General features: G+C 32.0%; 1 protein-coding gene across 1 annotated transcript in view; it reads right to left on the reverse strand.

Annotated features, from left to right (window-relative positions):
- Nucleotides 1-261: 261 nt before the first annotated feature.
- The window catches only part of LOC131855643 (connectin-like), a 30,761-nt gene continuing 9,844 nt past the window's right edge, over nt 262-21,178 (reverse strand). Inside the window, exons 2-3 of the mRNA XM_059206941.1 lie at nt 6,290-7,354; nt 262-889 (exon numbers count right to left, since the gene is read on the reverse strand). Coding sequence (XP_059062924.1) covers nt 435-889; nt 6,290-7,340 — 1,506 coding nt within the window. The 5' untranslated portion in view covers nt 7,341-7,354 and the 3' untranslated portion in view covers nt 262-434. The remainder of the gene's footprint in view (nt 890-6,289; nt 7,355-21,178) is intronic.

Consider the following 21,178-nt stretch of genomic DNA (forward strand, 5'->3'; position numbering starts at 1 on the left):
TATATCAGTTCCAAGTGTTCTTATTCGAATCAGATACTTGATAAAATGCTTTTTACATGAGCTTCCTAAGAATCGTAGCAAATAGATAGTTTTCAATCTAGTTCAACCTGAAGATGGAGTTAGTCCAAAATAATATCAAGGGCAAGCAAATAGTAGGAATATAGGAACAATTAGGCTGAGACTAAAAGAACGTATGAAATAATACTATCATATGCAGTCTAAATAGAGACTACAGGGGAAGTCGAGGAAAAATAATCAATCAGTCGCTTAGTCTAACTGTATCTTGACATAAACAATAAAGACATCACATATAAAGATCTTGGTCCTCGAATTCTCGATATTAGACCTCATTCAGGTACCTTGCATCTTTAAATTGGATTCCACACATTTTATCTTTTTAAATAAATTGACTGTTCTCATAATTTCATATAAAATTAATATAGTATACTACTTATTAATAATATTGACACTAAATATAAGTTACATGTTTTAAAATTTGAGCTTGATTTCCAATAATTTTCGTCTTTCGAGGAAAGCATTAATGAATCTTCACTGTTCTGCGCCAATTTACTTGCGCAACGTAATGATTCTACAGGTATATTGACTACTGCTAACTGACTGATAATAGTTGATGTTGTAGTCTCTACTTTATGCAGACGATTTAATTCTTCATCCTCATTAGAATTTGCATTGCTATTTGATATAATTTCGAAAAGTTCATCCAATTTTGTATTGCCATTGTTGTATTCTATATTTTTAGTGGAATCAGCTTCATCTGCATCAATTATGCAAGTAACATCATCTAAAGCTGCTTTAAGCGGCTCACTAGCTGTTTCATTCCGAAGTACTTGAATCCATATTAGCCGACAATCGCACCTGAGCTTGTTACCTGTAACAGAAAACTTTTAAGTTTGCAACTCTTCAACAACAGACACAGAATAATAGACCTGCGCGCTACTAAAAGAAATTTAATGATCAAATTTCTGAATGCCTACTATCTTAACTTTATCCATAATTCATTTCTTAAGAGTTTCCCCGAGTTCATTGAATTTTGCATAAATTTCCTTTATTTATTGTTTCGATGTTTATTACAACAACCTGTTCGCACAAATTTGCTTTAAATCTCTCGTTAGTAGTAAGAAACCTCTAGACAATTATTAACTGCTATTTTATAGAAAATTGCTACTAAATATTAGATTTCAATCTCGAAACTATTGGGTATTATGAGGATTTTGAGCAAAATTACTGTGAGTGTCCTAACAGTATTTATCTAATTTGTTTCATACAATCAGTTTCAATTAACTGCTTGATTAGAAAATTAAATTTGCTGATAATGTTTGCAAGTGAGATTTAGTAAATTAATGCAATTTATGTAAAACACTTATTGAGGAGTAAAGGCGTTTCAAAATCCATTAATTCATCTATTTCATTCAATTCAACTTGTTATTTAATAACTCAATTGTGAGTCTAAATCTATCTATTAAATAATAGAAATTTCATCTACATCTGATTTAAATCATCCTTCATCTCCCTGAATAATAGAGATAATCACTAAACGTGTATAGAAATACATTTTTTTTAATCATAAAGGAAATTTTACTTTTATATAAAGGTGTAACTAAAAAACTTGATTTTAGCTTTAGTAAAATCTATTAATAAATTCGAAAATCTTGTGTATATATTTTATTATTGAGATGACTGTTCTTTTATCTATTTATAAACAATTACTGACAATCCATAAAATGGACTGACTGCTATTAAAATATATATATTAAATTTGTTTATATTATAATACATAGATTCATGCTATTGTCGGTAGATTACTTTTTTTTTATAAAATTTTATATTATATGCTTGTACTCATTTCAGCATATTTACTATATAATAGTGACCCTATGTGCGCATAAAGCCATCCTGCTTTTTACCACACAATAATTATTTTTAATTGCAAATATAACGAATGTTGTTTTTAATTAAATAAATATATTTTTGAACGATATACCAAGAATATTATTATCTATATATTTAGATTGTATTATACTTATTGTATTTATTACAATAGTATGATTTTTAGCGAGACATTTTTCATTCAGAATTAAGTTATAAACACATTGTTGGCTTACTGAGGGCGCCTGTAACACTCATTAATTGTCTTTAATGCGTGAAGGGTGCTTGATGGGGGATTAGAACTCAGTAGGGTAGGCAGCATTGTTTGCACAAAATATAGTTATTTATCTTCCCATGGGTATACTGTGAATATATAGCACAATGTGTTATTTACTATTAAATAACTTGTCTACTTTACTTAATAAGGGTCGAGTATTGTACATTTATAATAGGTGAGTATTCATTATTTGATGCTTTACAATATTTTTGTTAGTAAATGACTCCGTTATTCGAGTCGAAAGCGTGTTTCTCTCCACACAATGAAATTACAATAGCTAGCGTCGAATAAAGTGTAATCCGTCAAGCGAGAGTTAACCTTCAGTCGTTCTACGATTCAGTAACAAACTCCAAGACTATTGCATTTATAAAGTGACGTCTTTGGTTGGTATAGCTGTTTAGCACTGTTTTACTTCCATTGGTCGCAGGTTCGATGTTTTAGTCTGGGTGTTTACTATGTATATTATGTACGTGTTTACAAAAAAGAAAGTATTTAAGAATTCTATCAGTTGTGTGATACCCATATCATAAGGCCTGCTTAGTTTAAAACTAGATGGCGTTGTGTAAATTGTCCGGGTTATAAAAAGATGTTAATAGTATATTATGAAGATATGAGAATCATTCCTTATCACGTGCTATTGTCTAATTTAGTTATGTATATTTGAATCCTACTAGACAGTGAGCTAGTCTATCGATGCCTCTCTACAAAATGGTGCATGATGAATGATCCTCTTGTGTCGATGATTGACAACCTCGGTGGTCTAGCGGTCTAGCACACCCTTTACGTCCGATGGTCACATGTTCGATTCCTCGCACGGCTCAAATATTTGTATTCATTAGTATGATTGTTTGTATCGGTCTGTGTGTTTTCTATGTATAATATGTATGTATTCACAAAAAAAAATTATCTATGTACTTGTATCAGTTATCTAGTACCCGTAACACAAGCTTTAACTAGCTTAACTTAGGACTAGACGGCACTGTATGAATTATCCTGATATTATTATTATTATTATTATCTTGGGTTATTAAAAAAAAATATAGTATGTGATGATACGCTCACGTGATAATATGCTCCAATTTATTTATGTATATTTGAATTCAACTTGACAGTCTACAACTGACTCTCATTCATTTGGTTTGTTAACGGAGTTTCAATCACCGAAAAGTTAGTCAAACATATAAATGAGTCTGTTTATCTGTATGGGTCAGATTTGAATCTACGCTTTTTCGTTCTAAATCGGAGTAGTAATCCACTAGGATATGATACTCTGTAGAATTTTATGAGACCGATTAAACTTCTCTTCTCTTCCGCTTGCTGTCAGAGTCCATAACTGATCTACGTTGAATTTTACTAACTACCAACTGTTTACTATAAAATTATGGAATGCAAAGTTTAAATAAATAAACAAACTAGCCCTCAAGCGATAAGTTAGTCAGAATTATAAATAGGTTCAAATTTTTTTGGTGTCGGTCAGATTTGAACCCGTACTCTTCCTTTCTAAGTCAGAATTGTAAGCCACTAGATGAATATGGTCTATAGAATTTTATAAGCCTCGATTAAATAAACTTACCCCTTACGGAGCTATTTATCTGGCTTCAACAGATCGGTCCAACCGATTTGGCGGGAAATCGTGTTGCGAGTAGAACTTTCTAGATTGACCCATCACAGAGGATATATAGTATATTTTATCTATTACTACCTGACTACGCAAACGTTGTTTTGCTATATAAATTAAAATTGATATAAAAAAATAGGATTGAGGGTAGAAGGTTGAAAAATTATTGTTACATTTTTTAATGCCACATTATAAAAGAAAATAAAAATAAAAATTGTTAAAAAAAAAAAAATTAAGGATGGACAACCCTTATTAAGGGTATGGAATATAGTTAGTAGCCGATTCTCAAACTTATTTAATATGCATATAAAAATTTCATAAAAATCAGTCAAATCGTTGAGGAGGAGTGTGGTACCTAACATTGTGACTCGATAATTTTATATATAAGATTAGCTGACTCGGCCACACATTGCTCTGACTGAGGTTCTTGAATAAAATAGTATTGCGTCTATAAATTGAGATGTAAGCTGTCCTATCTTTCAAGTTGGATCAAATTGCACACAATGAGCAAATCAAATTTGCAATCGGTTCAATAGTTTAGGAATTCATCGCGGACAAACAACGTGACACGTAATTTTTATATATAAAGATATATATAACAACACAGTTAATTACTGTGTCGTTATAGTGATATATATGTTTATATATAAAAACTATCTGTTCCCGCGACTTCGTCCGCGTGGAACTTAACTTTATTTTTCTAAAATAAAAGTAGCCTAAGTTCTTCTTTATTACATAAGCTGCCAAAAAAGGTGCCGTCGAAATCGGTCCAGCCATTTCAGAGATTAGCCGGAACAAATAGACAGAAAGACAGACAAAAATTGTAAAAAAATGTTATTTTGGTGTATGTACAGTATTTATATTCATATGCATGTAAAAAACGGATATTTCAATATTACAAACAGACACTCCAATTTTATTTATATGTATAGATTACGTGTCACGTTGCTTGTCCGCGTAATAAGCCGATACACGACTTACACCAAAAAATACATATATATTACTTTGTTCATATAGTCTGAGAGAGAAATTTCACATGAAATATGAAAAAATCAGATTATTGTAAGGTTTTTATGAGAGAATTATTATAATAACTGCTTATATTATATATAACATACGTACAATAAAAATGTATTTTCTTTGCCTTGAGCCTTTCAATGTATTTTTTTATACCTACTATGTTATACAAGCGATTGTGTTGGATTTATTTTATGTTCAACGAAAAATACATTTTTTATCCACTTGGGATTTTGTGTACAAGTTTTTAGAATACTTAACTAGTTTAGTAGTAATAGAATATTATAAAATGATTAAATTTAATACAAGTGATTAAATTTATAAATAGAAATGTTTTTTTTTTAATCGAAATTTATTTTGAGGTTTTTGTTTTCAGATATGTCAACCCCATTATTATAAACTAATCGGAGCCATTCTTAAAAATAATAATCAATCAAATATTTACCAACTGCCAGGGATCTATTTATTGAATTGCTTTCATCAGCGCACACAAACACAGAGCAATATCAATAGTAAATAAATTGTAGTAAATAAACCCTTAATAATTATACATCAATAATAATGTTAATAATAATAATCCTGCACTATTCACAGTTGTGCCTTCTAGTCCCAAGATAGGCAGAGCTTGTGTTATTGGGGACTAGACAACCGATGTAAATACATTCATAATATACTTAATAAACACCCAAACTGATACAAACAATCATACACAAGTATGTTTGTAGCGTGCCAGGGTTCGAACTCACTACGATCGGAAGCAAGTTCGTGTGCTAACCGCTAGACCACATATGTCGTTAAAGTAAGAAGGTAATTATAATATAAACCTACTGTTAAGGCCAAATGGATAGAAAAAAACTTTTTTTAACTGAGTCTGTAGTACCTAGTAGATCGAGATGTAGTAATTTACTATTTCCATTTAGATAAAGGTCGCACGTTCGAATTTGGCCGACGCCTGCCTCGTTGGATTTAAGTGTACTTTCTAAGCGTAATATAAGCATGCCAAATACGGTCGCCACTATATCGATATTTGACAATGCCTCTGACAACTTCGTATGGTATAACTACCGTAGATTTAATTCAATTAGGGCCATCTAGTTCCAAGCTAAGCAGAGCTTGTGTTATGATTACTAGACAACTGTTAGAAATTCTTAAATACATGTATATAAATACATTTATAATATACATAGATAATACCCAGATCAATAGAGACAAGCATACTCATTAATACAAATGTTTGCACCGTGCGAGATAAAATAATCGTATAATCAAACCTTCGACCACCCAAGTCAAGCGGTATGCTAAACTGCTAGACTACCGAAGCTGTCTAGCTTAATCTAACAGTTTAGTAGGAAGATCTCTAAATCCATCTCTACTGTTTGGTAAATAGGCGATTAGAGATGTATAAACTATATAGATTTTTAGTTACACTAATGGTACTCATTAAGAGATTTTTAACTAGACAATAATAAATATAAGTTACTTCCACTTACCACTTAGGTAAAGCACCGATGTCTTCACTTTCAAATTCTCCATTATTGGCTTAATGGTGTCATATGTAAATGTTACTATTCCATTGTTCCTCAGATCCAATAACTCAAGTCCTCGCACACCTTCCAAAAGCCCCTCATTAATGGCCGTCAATTTATTTCCAGTCATCGACAATTTCTGTAGTAGAGCGAGCCCGTCAAATGCCCTTTCAGATAAATATTTCAATTCATTATTGTCTAAGAGGAGCTCATTCAAATTCCACAATTCCGTGAATGTCAAATCTTCTATAGCTGACAACTTGTTGGAACGTAGATCCAATCTTGTCAAATTAGCCAAACCTCTAAAAGTGTCTTTAGTGAGTGTGTTAATTGAATTCGCTTCTAATGTTAAATCGCTAAGTGTAGTTAGATGTCCGAAACAACCGTCGTGTACCAAATGAATATTGTTGAAGGACAAATCCAAATTTTTAAGAGACGGTAAATCAACGAAAACATCCTTTTGTATTTCTGTTATTTTGTTCTCTTTAATAGTCAAATTAACAAGCAACGGAAGATTCGCAAATGAGGAGAAATCCAAATCTGTTATTTTGTTATTCATTAAAATGATTTCTCGCACAGTTGTCATGTTATAGAAAATTCTCTTCTCGATTTTGTTGAACGTCGCGTAATGAATGGAGAGTTTTTGTAATCTCTTCAAATGATGGATTACTTGCAGTGGAATGAATTTGAGAGCTCCGTCAGAACGTACATTGAAGGCTAATCTTTCGAGGAATGGTTGCGAGTTAAAACTAGACCATATTGGGTCAGATTCTTCAATGCCTCCATTAAAGACCCAACAATCTGCTCTTCTAGCGGATTTAATTTCAGTGTTCTCACAGTAACAATGCACTTTCGATGCCCTGTCCGTTATTTCGCATACGTTATCTTTATTTTTACCAGCGTGATATCTTCTTTCAGATTTATCCCGACGTTGAGTTAGGCGGCTTTCAGTGTAGGATATTTGCACTGAAGTTAAAACTAGGGCTAGGAGTAAATATTGGACGACCGACTCCATAGCTTTTTGGTTATCTGGAACAAGTAAAGGCAAACAATTAAAAAGAGCTTAAAAGGAGATTACTTGGAGTAACTCGGGAACATCTGGAAGTTTCTATTTTATAGCATAAACGTTTTTTTATGGTGTCAATTGTAAATTCGTATTATAAATCACAATATAGTTTCTTGTGGAGTAAAATAATTATTATCTATACAAATATTATAAAGTAAACAGATTCGATATTTTGCATGTTTATTATTACAATGTTAAAATCACATGTAGATAAATAAATAATCTCTTAGTAAACTGTAATTTGCTAATCCTAGCAATATAGTAAGAAAGTATATTATACTTAAACATCCTTATTGTGTCAAAGTTTTTTTTATATCACAATTAAAAAAAAAAGAATGAATCACAATGGTGATTTATACAACACATCTAGATTCTTCCATATGACGCCCCTACGAACATAAAGTAAATCTTTGTTAATGAAATGGATTAATTACATTAATTGGATGAACTCACGTACCTAATCTAAATATAGCGCAGTCTAAATATAAAATATAACTCACACAGTGGTAACCTGTATTTGAAGATAATATTTAAAGGAAGGTGTTACATATGAATGTGGATGATTATATGGTTAGATGGTTATAAGGCAGAGGAAGGTCGAAAAAGAGATGGATGGACTGTGTGAAAGATGATATGATAAGAAAGGGAGTAAATAACGAGATGACTGCGAACAGGGATGAATGGAAGAGAAAAACATATTACGCCGACCACAAATAAATGGGATAAGGAAGAAGCACATAGAGTAACAGTTGTAATGTATGTATAAGGTTATATATATAACTAGCTGATACCGCTAACTCTGTTCCTTCTCAAAATTAAATGTTTTTTATAGTTTCGTTACCCCACCCTGTTTGACAGGTATCAACAGTTTGTATGGGAAAATATAATTGTTGTTTTTACTATTGTACATGCAATTTCTTCATATTAGATCACCGTTTAAACTTTCTCTGGACTTCCACGAACACTTCAAGACTAAAATTAGCCAAATTCGTTCGGCCGTTCTTCAGTTTTAATGAAACTAACGAACAGCAATTCATTTATATATATATAGATATATTAGTTATACATTAGATACTAATAGATTTTACAACCCAAGTTAGAGAGTTGAAACGCGTTGTATTCAATATAACAATATGTTAATAAAAATTTTCTATTTACAAATTGATTCGAATCAAAAACAGTAAATGTTATAATTGCTTCCTATAATATTAATATATGTGAAATTCACATTCAGATTGGTAAAGCCGTTTCGAAGATTAGCGCACACAAACGTACAGACAAAATTGTATAAACAGTTTTTCAATTTCCAACAAGCAATTTGATTGAACAAAGATTGAGTGTGGAGCGGTTTCTATGTTGATTGTCGCAAGCCTAATACTTGTTAATGTAAATCTACTTAAAACAACATTTATTTGAAAGAGCAACACACAAGTTTCTTGCTCATTCTTCTTGTGATGAGTCTGAATGAGTGGTAAATAAAAAAATGTGAATATTCAAAAGTGCTATTTCTGAACAATTCTTTAAAAATGCATATACGGTTGATATTCAATTTTACTATACATATGAAATGTATAAAACTGAACAAAATATTAATTATGGCAACAATGTTTTTAAATGGGTCAGCGTGGCGGCGTACATATTTTACAATTTTTTACCATCCATTTACTCTATTATAATGGAAATTAATTGCCGTACGAGTAGTGCACGGTTATTAAAACAATAGTCTATATGGTTTGGTCAGAAGTGCTTAATAAATTCAGATATATTCTCTCTGTGAGCGTAGTATAAATGGTAATGAATTTAAAGTTTAGCTGAGCAATGCACGTCAAATAAACTATCCTAATATTACAAAGAGATGCGAATATTATGCGAGGTAAGTAAACGCTAATATTTGAGAAAAAACTTCATTACTAGGGACTGGTCGGATCGGATTACGAACACTGATTAGACTATTTGCTTTTGAAATAGCATATGCTGGTTGTCACTCTATTCTTCCATATTTGAATTTAAAAATGAATCTGTATTATTGTAAACATGTACAACATTTATTTGAAAAGAATACGAGCTGAGTTTCTTGTCTTTTCGAAATCATTCCGAACTGACGGTAGATTTGACATATCATAAGTCTATAATAGACCTACATGAATAAAGATATTTTGAATTGTTTGAAAGAAGAAAGAAAAAAGAGAATATATATATTTAATACACACAGTAATAAAAAATGAAGAAAAAGATGATCAAACACAATTGAAGCACATTAGTGCTTCAATTGTGTTTGATCATCTTTTTACATCAATACATTAGTATGGTATTGAAAAGGTCCCCTTCCGTTATATACCGTGACTAAGTGTCACTATGCTGAGTAGTAATATATTAACATACGTACATATACATATACATCTACATAAAGTAGGAACCAACTCAATATCAGTATAGGATAAATCTGTTGCTCTAATATTAATATCAGAGCAGCAGATTTATTCGTAGCTTAATGCTAACTTTTTTTTATCCAACATAAAGCAACCTCCATTTCTCATGTTTTCTGTACATCAATTAAGCTAAATATTTCTAATTGGTGAATAAATAATTTATCTATCTAACAAGCCACATTTATAGTAATAATATTAATAGTTATATATTAAAGATTTGACATTTTTTTTTGTCAAAAAGTAATAATTCTTCGGTCAACATGTTATAAAGGGAGACACCCTAAACATACGTAGTATAATTTATGTTGAGCACGCAACATCACATACCTATTTGAGGAAATGAGAATGGGATTTTGCATTACTTTGGGGTGAATAAATATAAATAATGATAATATTTATCTAATAAATATGCGTTAATAGACTCGAGCTGTCATTAAAAGGTTTATGGTGAATAATAGCATAATGATGTCACTATATAGTACTTTTGAAAAAAAGTTTTAGTTAGTTATGGAGCAATCTCCTTGATAGGTTTTTATATTATTATTTAATTTTAAAATGATTTCAAAATTCAAAAATTGAATATTTGTAGCGTTCTATTACATATCGCTGTCGTATTAGTCCCATTTTCTTTTATCCCCGTATTCTCCCTTATAAAACCCTCAATATCTGTCACTCAGACCCATCAAATACCTCCAGGCTAGTTTCAAGTTAGTTAACAACAATAATAAATAGTAAAAATAATGACCGCGTCAAGTTTAAAACAGTATATAACAATAATAAAAACGAATAACATTAAAAGTTTGTTTTAATTCATTAAAAATGTAGAGCAATAACAAATATTTTGTTTGAAAATAAAGAAGATTTTAGTAACGACAACAATAAAAAATGAAGACTTTCTAAGAATTCGTTAAAAAATATAAGACAGAGTGATTGAAAAAGTACGTGTAAAATTTATGATGTTGAATACAATAAAACTGAAATTATCTTTATTAAAAATTTACTCAATTGTATCATTTTTAAATAGAATTATTTAAAAAGATTTAAATATATTTTTAATGCCATCGCTGATTCTTTCGGAATGAAGTAAAGTCAAGAAGAAATGGCAAGGAACTTGGACGTGCAGTTTTTGAACTAGTTTTAATATACCTCCCTACCTTACATATGCATAGTGTTATATTAATTCAAATGTATTAACCACTGGAATATCCATTTCATTGTAAACTTCTTTAGAATGTCTAGTAATTTCTTAATAAACTTTAAAGTGACATTAAGTAATATTAATAAACTTGTTAAAGCTGCTACCGAGACAAATATAATCTCAAACTATGCGGAGTTTACTTTTAGTTTCACAATGAAACTTGTTAAGAGCAAGTTAATCACTTCATTAACTTATGTAAAACATTAATTTATACTGTTAATATGTTCATTAACTTCTATCATATCGTGGTTTGTGTAGGTTAAAATTATAAGGGTTGTAATTGTTATATATGAAGTGAATATAGTAAGAATTATACTATCTATAAAAATAATTAATATTTTTTAGCGACTGTCCACGTCAGCATTTTTATTACTGTCTATGTACCTAACGTTATTATATCAGCGTTCTACCGTGCTATTCATTATTACGTATTTTTATTAAATTAAAATACTTCTATAGGTGAAAGAAGTTTAAGTATTTCAGTTTATGATCATTACAAACAAAAATTAATAATTACATAAGATCAGAACTTGCGTATTTAATTCTGTTTAAATGCAAATAAGTATATACAATGTCATTAAAATATAGATGGATATTGGACAAATAAACCACTTCCGGGCTGCGATGATGATGATGATGAAACCACTGAAGTAATATTGATAATGAAGTTAAATGACAAGGAAAGTATTTCATCATAGCTAGATAACTTTAGGTTAAATAAATGTGAAAACAAAATTAATCCCGAACGTTATTTAGTAAAGAAAATAATATGCTGTTGAAAATGTTCAAACGCTCATAGAACTTTTAGAAGTTTAATTTTAAAAATCGAGTAGTTTTAGTATATTCTACGATTAGGCCAAAGAATAGTATATTGAAACAAAATCGATCGCGATTACAATCGAGCACAATAAAGGCTCTCAAAATCGTAGATTGTATATTATTTGAAAATAGAACTATTGTACAATGTTATACTAGTTAGGACTAGCCTAAAGACTAGCACATAAAAAGAAAATCGATTACAAATGCAGTCGAGTCGACAATAAATGCTCTCAAAATGTTTAGAATGCTCGCAGCACTTTTAAATGTTTTATTTGAAAATCGAACTATTGTAGAATGCCATTTTATGAACAACGGGGAAAGAGCTGTTCATTATGCGAACCAACTCATTTACGTCTTTAATTAAAAACATTGGCCCGCCATCCTTCAGTTGGAGCCAGTTAATCAACTGGCAAGTGCAAAAACAGAGTATTAAGACTTTTTGTTCATCTCAAACGATTATTGGGCTTGGATTTTTAGCTCGCGATGTTTTCGCTCCGCTTAATTAAAACTGACAATGTTTATTGACGTTTAACTGTCACTCCTTTGTTTGAAGGCGAACGGGAGTATCTTGAGGCGTTCGTCTTTTGTTTTTTTTTTTAATATTGTTCCATTGAAAGTTCGTAAATTCGGATGGCTATTGTTCGACTTCTTAATTAGATGCGATTTTTGGGCATATTTGAAACACTCTAGGAATGGGTGGTTATAAAACGTGATGTTTATTAGATACTGTAATTTTATAGTGGAATTCGTTATGAAAAATGTGACCAAAGTGGCTCTATTATGCTGGTTAATATGGAAATATGGTATTTTGGGAGAAAATAGCAATTTTTATTAGCAAAGAACAACATTGTAGTAACAAAAAAGTCATGGTCCCATGTAAAAAAAAATCTATCTATAGAAATTAACAAAATTGAAGTGTCTGCTTGTAATTTCAAATTAACTGCATTTCACTAAATGCTTAAGAAAGTTTATACGGTACTAACATAAAAAAAATATTTGTCTGTCTATCTGTCTGTTTTTGGTAATCGCTAATATAGAATAATAGTCGAAAACATAATAACATGAAATGACAACAAAATAACCACGATGGTTTCTAGAAGAGACCGCGTGGTGGTCAACCAGACGACAATGCTAACAAAAGAGTCTGGTAATTACCAAATTAACAATGTAACTTTCCTGAGGGTTTACGACTATACAGTTTTTTTTTTTTTAAATATAATCAGAATATAATTCTCGTTTCGTGTGTTTACCTCCGGCAGGTTATGGCAAAAAATTGTTAATACCTGACACAGCTTATTCCTTGATTTGACGTGGGTAAAAACGACGTAAACCAATGACGGCCATTTGCGTGAAATTGTGCCGAACTATATTCCATCTACGCCCTCGTGTAAACCTATTTCTTTGACCGTAGAATGAAAAAAATGTCATTATATATTTTTAGAACATTTGACTCAATTGTCACTTCAATATATTATTGATAGTTTTTTTAATGCTGCTAATGAAATTATACATACGGCTAAAATAGAAATCACTATATAAATTGCATTCTTACAAAGTCAGATTGGTTGGATGAGTTGCTAGTATAATCATCATCATCATCATCATCTGCTTCTTCGTTATCCCATTTATTTGGGGTCGGCGTAATACGTTTCTTTCTTCCATTTAATAATATATATATAATATATGTATAATATATATAATGTAGTATAATCCATACTATTAATATAAATATTAAAATATTTATTTCTGTGTGATTGTTAGCTTCGACGATATATGATACGAATATGCTATATGATATAATGATTAATTTTATAGTAAGGAAAAATATAGGTTATCATTTATATAAAAAAAATTGTCGAATTATAGGGTCAACAGTAATTTTATAAAGCACCATTATTATAGGAAATAAACTCAACACATCCAGACTATCATATCAGTACGTGTCAAATCATGGAACTGCATTTCTACCCTACTTTACCCCATCTTTCTGGCTGAATCAGCATTCCGAAAAGGATGGTAGAATAAAAAAATAACATTCCAAAACTGTTTAAGAGTAAGTTTACTTGAATAAAGATTATTTCTATTCTCTCAAACCGGATACAGTAATTTACATAGATATAGATAAGCACATCTTAAAAGGTGTGCAATTTAGTGTAAATTCAAATGAATAGCTTTATCAAAAGCTCGCTTTGGCTCGACAGCAAATTATTTTCAAAGAACAAAATTGTTATGACTGGTATCACGAGTTGAATAAGCTTTAAATACAGTTATTGGACTCTTTGTTGTGCTAGAAATGTTAGTCGTGGATTTTGACTATTCTTGCATATTATTTTTTATTTCTTGATTCTTCATTTCATTGCGAGCATCGTGACCTACTGAGTGTAGATGTGTTTTTAGTAGGTTATGATTTAATCTGGGTGTCACCAAAATAACTTTACTTTTAAATTCATTTTTCTTCTTAACTCTTCGGTGATGAACATACCGATCAAAAAACTAAATTAGTTCGAAAGCTGGACTCGAAATTTCTACCAAAAAAGACAAGTTTCCTGCTCATTCTTCTTGTGATGAGTCTGCGATCCGAATGATTGGTAGCATGTTAAGTTTATTATGTAGAAGATTATTTCTATTTCTCACCATCCACGTTTGTTTCAAATAAAAAGTCTCAATGCCCAGGGTTCTCTTTTACCGCGGCACCGCTCGCCATTGACGGGGAATTTATCCCCACACGCTGGATCCTAAGTTATCTCGGACAGTGCAGTTTCAGAGGAGTTTACTCCCGCGTACATCTAGATTGTGAAATTAATTGCCTGCCGAGATTTTCTCGAGAGACTACAGCATGGGGTTTTTGGGGTTCAAGATTATATTATATTATACATTAAGGTTTCTTAAGGTTCGGCTAAGAGTATCCATGGTGTTTCAGGCGTTAATATGCTACGGTAACTGTTCAATATCAGATGAGCCGTATGCTTGTCTGCTAGCATCGTAGTATAAAAAAGATCAAGCAGAGGCTTTCTACAAAGATTACATCCATCTAATTATCGTAGTATCAGTTGAGGGTAAACGTCTTCGGAGTCGATCACTAACTCTATGGACTGACCTTTTAAAACCTGCTACACATTAGTCTTGTACTATGTTCTCGTACAGCCAAAAACCGTACCAGATGGAGACAAATTGCGAGCTTCGAAGCAAGCAATCGAGGAGTTCTGTCGCCAAGGAGGACGAAGAGATATCATCATGAAAGCCACTCCACCAACCACCACTCTGTCAGGCGTGTAAAACTAAAGAAGAACAACCATGGCAACGGCTCTAAGACGTTTTAATCTACCTTGAAGAGATATATCTAAATCATTTTTAACACGAACTGTAGCATTCAGACAAAATTTAGGAGGTAAATATGTGAAATCAGTGCCGTGATCTTTTTCACGCGCGAGAAATGTGACATTAAAGTAACACAGACCGACGACGTGCTTTTCGTACGTAACGTAAAAATGGCGGCGTTTCATTGAGAACGATAAAATAGACCCGAGATTGTATCTGGGTCTTTGTAGCGGCGATATATCGTTGAAAGTGTTATGTTAATATATTCAGTGAGTTTGTGAGTGACGTAGACTGCTGCTGTGAGAGATACCGAAATGCTACATTTAATAATAATAAGAACATTGGACAATTCACACAGCGTCATCTAGTTCCAAGCTAAGCAGCTTGTGTTGTTAGAAATATTTATAAACAATTTTTGTAAATATAATACATTATACATCAATGTGAGGTGAAGTGCGGTGCGTGTATGTAATCGTTGTGACCAATTACAAAACACCAAATTATAAATTAAATTGTAATTATATGTTTTTAAAATAATTTCGCTATAATCAGCGGCGTAACAAATATTGAAGAGAAACTGAAACAAAAGACAATCGTGTTCTCTGACAACAGACAGTTCTCAGTTTGAAAATTATTGAGATTTTAATAACTATTTTGTTGGAGTTACCAACAATAATAATATTACCCTGGACAATTCACACAGTTCTATCTAATCATAACTTAAGCAGAGCTTGTATTATAAGCGCTAAATAACTGATACAAATACATAGATATATTTTTTATTGTAAATACATACATATTATACATAGAAAATACTCAGACTGATACAAACAATCAAACTCATTAATACAAATTTTTGTGCCGTACGAAGATTCGAACTCGTGATCATCGGAAATAAGGGACTTGCTAAACTACTAGACCACCGAGATCGTATATTTTTTTTTGTATATAACAATTTTTAGTAAACTTTGTACAAACACCTCTGCCTAAATATTTCTATATCACCTATTTCAATCGCCAAGAAGCAGGCTATATAATCTTTTTCAGATGAAAGATGAGATATGGTAATATTATACAGTCAAGACAATATAGAAGATATTGTATGATATGACATCATAGACATTATAGTAATAAATTTTTATTTTTGATTGGGTAATATTATAGAGACATGAGATCTGACTCCCAAGGAACGGCAGAACATGAAGGGGAGCCACGTGTTTCAAGTGGACAACGTAATAACCGTTATACTATTCTTGTACTTGTTGATTGATGACATATCATCAAGGTGGTCTATCAGCTTGTTTCCAGTTACCAATAACATAAAAAAAAACTGAGTCTTAGACAACAATGCATATATTTCGTAGAATTGAATAACGTTGTTCAATGAAAAGACTGGGTAAATCCGCAATTCTGTTGCCAATACGCCATTATAACTATTTTGTCGCTACCTGCTGTTTTTACCTGCATTCCATAGAGAAATGGTTTTAAACACATTATTTTTTTTTAGTTTACCTGTAATTTCTTAAGGCCAGGTATGTTTTTAGTATTTGGCTCCAAATTTCTTATACACTTTAATGATTTAACATCCGCAGAAGGCGTGAAGGAGATTATAAGTAAAACAGATAAGAGGGTAACTACGTTTAGTTATTCCATTGCCACTTGCTTGCTTACTTACGATTGTTACGGGTTCTATTCCTCGTACAGTAAAAATATTTGTGTTCATGACTATAATTGTTTGTATTTATCTAAGTGTTTTCTATGTATATTCTGAATCTATTTACATGAAATAGATGTCAAGTACCAATAACACAAGCTATGCTTAGCTAGATGGCGTTGTGTGAATTGTGCAACTCATTTTTAATAATAATCTCAGGACAGGATAGATTGTCCAATACTATTGTTTATCACATATTGTGTATGCTCTTGATTGTAGTGTTTTTATTAACATCTGCTGCATCCTTATTCATTCAAGGTTGGCGTTATAAATTTTCTTCCTCCATTCATCACTGCTCGCAGTCATCTCGTTATTTACTCCTTTTCTTGTCATATCATCTTTCTGACAGCCCTACCATCTCTTTATCTATCTTCCTCTATCTTCACAACCTACTTCATTCATTTACAATACTTTCTTTCAAATATTTCTTTACACCGACGAATTACATACTATCAAGACAGAAGATTACTCTTCACCTTTTCCGATACTGGCGTTACTTTCATGCTTATTCTGATGTAGTAATTCTATATCTTGACCATTTTTGTCATACCCCACATGAATCTCAACATTCGCATTTCAGTTGTATGGAGTCGCCTATCATCCATTGTCACGTCTTTACGTGTCAACACTCTGATCCATACAAGGCAGGACATCTACTACATGTATATATACTTGTATATTATCTCTCTACATGTATAATAATAAAGCCTTTATTCACATATTATTTAATTTTAGATTTCCTATCCTATTTACATATATATCTATATCTGTTTGCTACAAGCATAGGTCTCCTCTAACAATCTCCAGTGGTCTCTATTGTTAAAAGTTCTTGTCTAAGTTCCACCTGCTACGAGTTTGATATAATCTATCCATCTTCTGTACGGATATCTATCATAAAAGTTATAAAAAGGAGAAGGGGAGGACCCTTCTCTATTTCATATCTTTTATGTACCAATACCTTATTGCTTTACCATTTATCTTTCATCCTTGTAAAACGTCCTAAAATAGTCCAAAATATTCTAAATGTATAAAAGTAAATAAATAACTTAATTACATTGTACTTAACCAAGTAAATCAATTATGTTAGATATAAATATTCCCATTATATCCCATTACTTTGACTAACTGTAATTCGTAACTTTCCAAAGTTTAAATTGGCTATTACAGATTAAAATCCGCCATGTTGTGTTTAACTAATTGATTTATGTTATTTTTAGTAAATATCATTAAATCTATTCTAAGGAAATTTGTGGAACACAATATAAAGTCAAGGATGTAGACTACTGATTATATAAATACAGTATTGGAAGTACCACCACCGATCGATCCTTCGTTCAATTCAAACGGGGTCTGAGCCAAGGTTCGCACCTCTAGCGGCGCCCTTAGACCAGCGGCCGTAAACGTTTTACAAATCAAGAGCCAAAAAAAATTTTTCTGTACAGCGGGCCGCATCATAGGTATTTTTATAAGGATTTTTCATTTTATATTAAAGGTACTTTTTATTACTTAATTGTTGTTACTGAGAGTGGACCTACGCTGTTGGCGGGCCGCAGAAAACGCATGGCGGGCCATAAGCGGCCAGCGCGCCGCGAGTTGAAGACCATTGCCTTAGACTAACGTATCTGTCAGGCGGGAGTTGGCCTTCAGCCGCTCTATAAGTACGCGGGGTTGGAGCGCCATCTGCACTCGCCCCCTATCGTTCGGTGAAGCTGTAAAGGTCAGCTGCGGTCAACAGCACTAGAGTAGTCCGAAAATACAAATAAACCAGCACCGATTGATCCCCCGTCCAACTCAAACGGGGAACGAATTACGATGGTCTGAGCCAAGGTCCGAACTTCTAGCGGTGCCTTTAGACTAAAGTCATATCGTCAGGCGGGAGTTGGCCTTCAGCCGCTCTATAAGTACGCGGGTTTGGAGCGCCATCTGCACTCACCCCCTATCGTCTAGTGAAGCTGTAAGGGCCAGCTGCGGCCAAATGCATTACAGTAGTCCAAAAATAAAAATAAACCAGCACCGATCGATCCTTCGTCCAATTCAAACGGGGAACGAATTACGACCATTTGATCCAAGGTTGGAACCTCTAGCGGTGCCCATCGTTTTTCTCAAAGCTTAGGTTTTAAGCTTTCAAATGACATATAATTTTTATTAAAATGTTGTATAATTTCACTTAAAACAATGTTTGAATGCAGAGGTAGCTTGAGTCTTTCGTTGCTCGCGAGTGTATACATATATGGAGGTACATACCTACATAGACATATATAAACTATATTCTTTAAGATTTTTAGTTTTAGAGTCATTATTATATTATAATTCCTTAAGTTTCATTTTCAAATATTTTATTTAAATATCGAACGAAAGGTTTGTATTAATCACCACCATCCAATCAAATTAAACGATACAATAAACTTTATATTAGGCCAGTTTTGATTGACATATACAGCAACAAATTGTACTAGAATTATTACAAGATTCAATTTCAATTTTTTTCCTAAAAAGTACTAAAATTATGTGTATATGGTTTATACAGCCACGAAAAGAGCTGTTCACGAACCATCCGATGCGCCCCTCCGATCGATCCCCCGTCCAATTCAAACGGGGATCGAAATTACGACGGCCTGAGCCGAGGTTCGATCCCCTAGTGGTGCCCTCAGACTAAAGTGGTATCCGTCAGGCAGGAGTTGGCCTTCAGCCGCTCCATAATCCTTCCGCGGGTTTGGAGTGCCATCTGCAATCGCCCCCTAACGTCCGGTTTTACACAACAGCATTAGAGTAGTCCGAGAAAAAAAAAACATAATTCGTCTATAACAGACGCATAGGCCATTATTATTATGTGTCTATACACCAAAGATATTATTAAATGTCGGTACAATGACAATCGCGATTTATTTTAGTATATTTTAATCCAACGCGTCAGGTTCGAACCTACCGCCGCGTCGTCTCTGACATTAATTTGGTTTTTATCAATGTTTTTACATCATTGGGATTAGGTCCGAAACGTATTGACACACAATTTATTTTTTTATATCAACCAGATGCGAACTCATGGCCTTTGAGATTTGTTTTATAAGTACTAAATTTTCCCCAATTTAATTTAGAATTGAATCTGTATTTTTGTAATCATATATAAGTTAATTTGAAAAGAATAAGAGCAAAGCTTCGTGTCATATCTTTTTAGTTGGAAAGTACTTCGAAACTGACGGTAAGGTAAGTTTGCAAGTATGTATGAATGGACATTTGGTACTCTATCACGTAAAAACTACTGATTGAATTTTTTTAAACTTTAAAATATTTATTATACATCATCTCTACATTTATAATTATACATCAGAATAACACATCTTATTAATATGTAGCAACACGGGCGTTATAAACGCGAAAGTTTGTGAATATACGCAAAAACTACTTAAAGGATTTTGATGAAACTTCACAGTAATATAGCTTATACATCAGAATAATATATAGGCTATAAAATACACGTAGGTGAAACCGCGGGCACAGCTAGTAGGCTATAAATATCATGTGGGTGAAACCGAAATCACAGGTGAAAACGGATGAATTTTATTACTACATTTATATTTGTTTATTTTAATCCCGCTAATATGATTAGATTTTAAAACTGTACTTTATTCGATAGAATTAAATTAAATTAATTGTTTTTCGATACAATCCTGGAGCATGTTCAATTTCGATGTATTTTAGTAAACCTACATGCGCAAATATATTATACTATACTGTAACGTATAGGGTACTTTTATCTCATTTCAGGCAGACAGAGGTAATATCTTGTATATTTTCTGACATAGTTTCACAAAAGATTTCGCTCGTTTATTCATTCATTAAAAATATCGAACAATATAAATTTATCTTGACATTGAATTCCCAAACTTTCCAAGTTAAATTTGAAGAATGGTCTTCTCAAAGTTTTCACTTAGGCCAATTATTTGCGAAGCATTTATGTAAGATATGATTGATGAAGCGTTTTATGAAGTTTATGAGATACAGTGCGGCGTAAAGACTGCGAAATTTTGAGGTGTCCATTTATAACCAACTACGAAAGGAAGATTCTTAAATTGACTTTAATTTTGTAATGTGAACGCAAAATCTTTCTTAATTTTAAACTAATTGTAACGGATCGGTGGATTGTATGGGTGTTTAAATCATGAAAACACGTCGATTATGATAATAAAATATATCTATATTAGTTGCGAACTATTGAAAAGGCAATATTTGCTACATTGCCTAATTGAAATGTAACAAAAAACATGACATATAAAAGAACAGTTCTAAAAATATAAATTTAAAAATAATA

This window comes from Achroia grisella, unplaced genomic scaffold, assembly GCF_030625045.1.
Source record: "Achroia grisella isolate CSIRO2021 unplaced genomic scaffold, CSIRO_AGI_Agris_v1 utg146, whole genome shotgun sequence".
NCBI lineage: Eukaryota > Metazoa > Arthropoda > Insecta > Lepidoptera > Pyralidae > Achroia > Achroia grisella.